This window comes from Nycticebus coucang, chromosome X (assembly GCF_027406575.1).
Source record: "Nycticebus coucang isolate mNycCou1 chromosome X, mNycCou1.pri, whole genome shotgun sequence".
Taxonomy (NCBI): Eukaryota; Metazoa; Chordata; class Mammalia; order Primates; family Lorisidae; genus Nycticebus; species Nycticebus coucang.
In genome coordinates this window covers 79,837,658-79,844,627 of record NC_069804.1, presented here as the reverse complement: position 1 = coordinate 79,844,627, position 6,970 = coordinate 79,837,658, and the positions used below count along the sequence as shown (strand labels likewise).

The following is a 6,970-nucleotide window of genomic DNA, read 5'->3' as shown; positions in this document are numbered from 1 at the left end:
GGTGCCTGTGGCTCAAAGGGTAGGGCGCCAGCCCCATATGCCGTAGGTTGCAGGTTCAAACCCAGCCCTGGCCAAAAAAAAAAAAAAAAAAAAAAAAGAACTGTTTTGGGCGGCACCTGTGGCTCAGCGGGTAGGGCGCCGGTCCCATATGCTGGAGGTGGTGGGTTCAAACCCAGCCCCGGCCAAATTAAAAAAAAAAAAAAAAAAAAAAAAAAAAAGAAATGAGGTCTTGCTCTAGCTCAGGCTGGTCTCAAACATGTGAGCTCAGGCAATCCACCCTCCTCGGCCTCCCAGAGTGCTAGGATTACAGGCATGAGCCATGCACCTGGTCCCTGGCTGGAGGTTAGTTTGATGTTTTCTCTAACAATTTTCTTATTTTGTTAAAGTGAAAATTATGGCAGTGCCCATAGTTCAGTGGGTAGGGTGCCGGCCACATACACCAAGGCTGCAGGCTGGCAGGTTCAAACCCGGCCTGGGTCAGTTAAAAAACAATGATAATTGCAACAGAAAAATAGCTGGTGAGGGCGACATATTTAGACTCTGTCTCAAAAAAACAAAAGAAAAAGAAAATTACCTTTCTGTTGTTCAACCATTTTGCTTTGTTAGAATGGAGACTCCTTTGATGTCACTTCCTATCATATAAAGTTAAAATATTCTAAGTTTGTTTTCTTGTATTTCATTATAAAAATAATTAGAATTATAACTGAGGTAGAACAGAATTGAAAGAATACTCTCACTGTTCTCCAGAATTGCTGGCCTTCTGAAAGTAAAGCTTGCTTTGATTTAAAACCCTGTTTCTACATATTGGCTGGACAGTGTGGCAAGTGGCCGGACCCTCTTCATCCAGTAACAAAAGAGTGACAAACACAGAACATGAGCGCACATTTTTATTTTATTGTAAATCAGGATGGACATTTACACAGGTTGAAAAGCTGTAATATGGAGTTGATGGAAATCACTGGATTTCAAGTCCCCAAAATGTGGAAATCCAAACCTAATAGTCAAAATTTAAAATAAATGATTTTCAAAATCTTATATCCATTTAAACCAACCTGCAGAATTTATGTTTATAATTTTTATGTATTTATAATCATCACAGTTTGTGCATAACATAGATTAAATACAAAATATTGAGAGCAATTTATTTAAAGAAAACTTAACTTTTCTTTGAGACAAGAGTCATCTCACTTTGTCATCCTTGGTAGAGTGCTGTGACATCATAGCTCACAGCAATCTCAAACTCTTGGGCTTAAGCGATCCTCTTGCCTCAGTTTTTATTTTTAGTAGAGATGGGAGTCTCATTCTTGCTCAGGCTGGTCTCAAATTCATGAGCTCAAGCTATCCACCCACCTTGGCTTCCCAGAGTGCTAGGATTACAGGCATGAGCCACTGCGCCTGGCTAGAAACTTTGATTATGAACCAAAAAGTAAAGGATAAATTTACAATATAATATACTTGATAATTAAAAAAATATAAGACTAGGCCAGGCTCGATGGCTCATGCCTGTAATCTCAGCACTTGGGAGGCCGAGGCAGATGGATTGCCTGAGCCCACAGGTTCGAGACCAGCCTGAATCAGAGCAAGACCTAGTCTCTGAAAGTAACCGAGTATTGTGGCGGGCACCTGTAGTCCTAGCTACTTGGGAGGCTGAGGCAAGAGAATCACCTAAGCCCAGGAGTCTAAGGTTGCTGTGACCTATGATGCCACAGCACTCCACCAAGGGTGACAAAGTAAGACTCTGTCTCAAAAAAAAAAACAAAAAAAATGACTATACAGTATTTCTTCTAATGTACTCATGTTTACCAAAGGACTATTAATAACATTAACTTTATTATTCTATCTGCATCAGAATTATAGGTATGCACATTTTAGCCCTGGAATTGAAATTTACAATAAACAATCCTTGCCCCATTTTTTTTCTTTTGAGACAAGAGTCTCACTCTGCCCTGGGTAAAGTGCCACGGCATTCTAGCTCACAGCAACCTTAAACTCCTGGGCTCAGGTAATCCCCTTGCCTTAGCTTCCCCAGTAGGTGGGACTATAGGTGTCTACCACAATGCCCAGCTAGTTTTTCTACTTTTAGTAGAGATGGGGTCTGGTTCTTGCTCAGGCTGGTGTTGAATTCCTGAGCTCAAGCAGTCCACCTGCTTTGGCTTCCCAGAGTGCTAGGATTACAGGTATGAGCCACCATGCCTGGCCACCTTTTCAAAAATTTTCTTTTCTTTTCTTTTTTTTTGAGACAGAGTCTCACTATGTCATCCTCAGTAGTGCTGTGGTGTCATAGCTCACAGCAACATCAAACTCCTGGGCTCAAATGATTCTCTTGGCTCAGCCTCCCAAGTATATGGGACTACAGGCCCCCACCACAACACCTGGCTATTTTTAGAGATGGGATCTTGCTCTTGCTCAGGGTGGTCTGAAAGTCCTGAGCTCAAGCAATCCACCCATCTCAGCCTCCACCTTTTCCAATTTTAAAAATAGTTTTAGCTTTACTTAAGTAACACATGCATGCTTATATGGCAATGACAGCTACTCAGCAAGTTCTTCCCTGACCATTAAATTAGTACACTCAGCCATGCTACAGTGCCTCATGCCTGTAATCCCAGCACTTTGGGTGGCTGAGGCAGGAGGATTATTTGAGGGCAGAATTTTGAGACCAGTCTGGGCAACATAGCAAGACCTTTTCGCTATAATAACAACAAAAAAAAAAAAAAAAGAAAGAAAGAAAGAAAGAAAATGAAAAAAATTAAAAACTAGCTGAGGATGTGGGTGCAAGCCTGAAATCTTAGCTACTTAGGAGGCTGAGGCAGGAGGATCACCTGGACCAGACATCCTCAAACTTTTTAAACAGGGGGCCAATTCACTGTCCCTCAGACCGTTGGTGGGCAGGACTATAGTTTAAAAGAAAAAACTATGAACAAATTCCTATGCACACTGTATATATCTTATTTTGAAGTAAAAAAACAAAACGTGAACAAATACCATCACACCACCTCATGTAGCCCATGGGCTGCAGTTTGAGGACCCCTGACCTGGACCCAGGCATTTGAAGTTCCAGTGAGCTATGATCATGCCACTGCATTCAGCTTGGGCAACAGACTTCTCTCTTAATAAAAGAAAAAAAAAGAACTAGTACTCTAATGCCATACCCTCTCACATCACTTTTATTCATAAGTACTTTTTTTGTTGTTTTGAGACAGAGTCTCACTATGTCCTCCTCAGTAGGCTGCCACACAGCAACCTCAAACTCTTGGGCTTACATGAGTCTCTTCCCTCAGCCTCCCAAGTAGCTAGGACTACAGTTGCCTGCTACAACGCCTGGCTGGGTTTTTTTTTTTTTTTTTTTTGGTTGCAGTCGTTATTGTTTTAGCTGGCCCGGGCCAGGCCCAAACCCGCCAGCTTCCATGTATGTGGCTGACGCCCTACTCACTGAGCTACGGGCACCGAGCCATTCATAAGTACTTCTTACTTTTTTAATTGTCTACCTGCCCTACCAAATTCTAGGCTTTTTGAGGCAACAGACTATGTTTTATTCATTGCTGTTTTCAGATCATCTAGAATAATGCCTTGAACCCATTAAACTTAATGTATATTTACTGCTTGACCAAAATACTCACATCTCATCCGTCACCATGTCCTAAAGATTCTACCCTCTAATTTCTCTCTAATCTCTGTCCATTGTTCTTGTCTTGCAACTTGCCTAAATGATCACCAGACCCATCTCCAATCATGTTTTCTTACCATCCACATTCTGAATTGCTGCTTAAGTGATCCAAGTCCTTCAATAGATCCCTATTGCCTTTAAGATAAAATCCAAATTCTTCAGCAGAGAAGAGAGCTCTCCAGAATTTGGACCTTCTGCTAATTCTACAATTTCAGTTCTCACCAGCCCCTTCCATTTGCACCATGCAATAACTATCCCTAACTACAGAGGTGCCTAATGAATGCATACATTTTAAGGGAGGAAAAAACTGTATTACATTTGTAATACTTGGCTTGGTGCCTGCAGCTCAGTGGCTAGGGTGCCAGCCACATACACCAGGGCTAGCGGGTTCAAACCCAGCCCAGGCCTGTCGGTAGGGTGCCGGCCCCCTATGCCGAGGGTGGGGGGTTCAAACCCGGCCCCGGCCAAACTGCAACCAAAAAATAGCTGGGTGTTGTGGCGGGCGCCTGTAGTCCCAGCTACTCGGGAGGCTGAGGCAGGAGAATAGCTTACGCCCAGGAGTTGGAGGTTGCTGTGAGCTGTGTGAGGCCACGGCACTCTACCGAGGGCCATAAAGTGAGACTCTGTCTCTACAAAAAAAAAAAAAAAAAAACAATGACAACTGTAACAAAAAAAAATAGCCAGGTGTTGTGGCAGGCACCTATAGTCCCAGCTACTTGAGAGGCTGAGGCAAGAGAATCACTTAAGCTGAGGAGTTTGAGGTTGCTATGAGCTGTGACGCTATGGCACTCTACCAAGGGCAACATAATGAGACTCTGTCTCAAAAAAAAATTTTTGTAATACTCAAATCATGTTTAACTTTTGCAATTCCAAGAGGTGCACAACATGACTTGTATTTATCTTTTGTTATTGGCTTATTATTATTACAGCTTTAATACAGTTTTTTCCTTTCTTAAAATGTGTATATATTTTTTGGCACCCTTTGTGTTTATAGTTGCATGCTTTTTGTACATGCTATTTTTCTCTGCCTGGAATGATTGATATATAATTCCTTGCCCCCAATATTTTCTTTGCCTGGCTAACTCATACTAGATACCTCTGAGAAGGTTTCCTTTATTCCAGAGTTAGGGTTACATGTCCTTCTCTGTATACCTTATTATTTCACTTATTATATGCTTGTATGGACTTGTCCAACATTACACTGATTCATATTCACAGCATCCAGCATAGTGGTTGGTACAGAATCATAAACAAAGAGTTACTGGCAGGGTACAGTGCTCACGCCTGTAATCCTAGAACTCTGCGAGGCCAAGGCAGGTGGATTGCCTGAGCTCACAGGTTTGAGACCAGCCTAAGCAAGTGTAAGACCCTGTCTCTAAAAAAATAGCCAGGTGATGTGGCGGGCGCCTGTACTCCCAGCTACTCAGGAAGCTGAGGCAAGAGAATTCCTTGAGCCCAAGAGTTTGAAGTTTCTGTGGGCTATAATGCCACAGCACTCTATCAAGGGTGACAAAGTGAGACTTTGCCTAAAAAAAAAAAAAAAAAAAAAAAAAAAAAGAGTGAAACTCCACTTCTCTAAAAAGTAGAAAAATTAGCTGGATATAGTAGTGGCACATGCCTATAGTCTAAACTACTGCAGAGACTCACTTGAGCCCAGGAATTAGAGGTTGCAGTGAGTTATGATGACACCACTGCACTCTAGCCTGGGAGACAGAGCAAGATCCTGTCTTCCTACTCCCCCCCAAAAAAGGGTTATTGAAATGAAATGAATCCCTACTGGTCTATGTCTTGTAACTAGGTCTTCACCCCAAATTTACCTTTTCTGCTTTTATACTCTGATAGCTGTGTTGCTAAGTACCCCTGGAGAAAAACCACACAATAAATTGGTACCATTTTAATTGACAGTCTTTGATCACACTAGGTGTGGTGGTTCACACCTGTAATCCCAGCACTCTGCGAGGCCGAGGCAGGCGGACTGCTTGAGCTCATGAGTTCGAACCAGCCTGAGCAAGAGTGAGACTCTATCTCTAAATAATAGCCGGGCATTGTGGTAGACACCTGTAGTCCCAGCTACTTGGGAGGCTGAGGCAACAGAATCGCTTGAGCCCAGGAGTTTGAGATTGCTATGAGCTACGACGCCACCGCACACTACCAGAGACAACAAAGTGAGACTGTTTCAAAAACAAAACAAAACAGTCTTTACTCTCACTTCCACATTAAACATCCAGTAATCCTTTTATGAAACCCTAGTTATCTCTATTTCTGGTTTTCCTCAGTGATCATTAAAAAATAAAAAATAGGCTGAGGCAGTGGCACATACCTGTAATCTTAGCACGTTGGGAGGCCCAAGTGGGAGGATCCCTTGGGCTCAGGAGTTTGAGAACAGCTGGAGCAAAAGCTAGACCCTGCCTCTACTAAAAATAGGAAAAATTAGTTAGGAGTCGTGGCAGGGAACCTGTCGTCCCAGCTACTCGGGAGGCTGAGGCAGGAGAATCTCTTGAGCCCAGGAATTTGAGAATGCTGTGAGCTAAGCTGATGACATGGCCCTGTAGCCTGGGCAAATGAGAAAGACTCTGTCTCAGGAAAAAAAAAAGTTTAAACTTAAATAGAAAGGTTTAACAATAGTGAAAACAGTGAGGCCCCCCACAATTCCACCTCACTCCTAGAAATGCTAACAGTCTGAAGTGCATCTTGCTCAATCTTTTTCTGTAAGTATGCAAACATGGATTTATCCACTTTGTCCTCCAAACAAATGAAATCAAACCCTACTTGACAATCTTACTTTTTTTCGAAAGTATCTTTCCAGTGGGCAGGCTCAGGTGGCTCACATCTGTAATCCTAGCACTCTGGGAGGCCAAGGTAGGTAGACTGCTTGTGCTCAGGAGTTCAAGACCAACCTGAGCAAGAGCAAGACTCCATCTCTACTAAAAATGGAAATATCAGCCAGACACTGTGGCAGGCACCTGTAGTCCCAGCTGCTTGATAGGCTGAGGCAAGAGGATTGCTCAAGCCCAAGAGTTTCAGGATGCTGTAAGCTATGACACCACAGCATTCTACCCAGGGTGACAGAGTGAGACTCTGTCTCAAATAAATAAATAAATATCTTTCCTCAATAGTCCATATAGATTTTCCTCATTATTTTAATAGCTGGGTATTTTTCAATGAATGGACAAACCATAATTCAACCCCTCTGCTACTAATGGACATTTAAGCTTTTTTCCAAGTTTCTCGTTATCCCCCTCAGTAGTTTAACACTTTATTCAAGCTACCATTCCCATTTTCATTTTTGTCACAAGGATAGTTTTT

At 42.5% G+C, this 6,970-nt stretch overlaps 1 protein-coding gene across 2 annotated transcripts in view; it reads right to left on the bottom strand.

Annotated features, from left to right (window-relative positions):
* Window positions 1-874: 874 nt before the first annotated feature.
* Window positions 875-6,970, bottom strand: part of TAF1 (TATA-box binding protein associated factor 1) — a 128,649-nt gene continuing 122,553 nt past the window's right edge. The window contains exon 39 of one of the 2 annotated variants that reach the window (XM_053579150.1): window positions 875-994. In XM_053579150.1, the coding sequence (XP_053435125.1) occupies window positions 916-994 (79 nt within the window). In that variant the 3' untranslated portion in view covers window positions 875-915. Of the gene's footprint in view, window positions 3,107-6,970 lie in introns of both variants that reach the window. The other variant, XM_053579149.1, reaches the window with a different exon arrangement.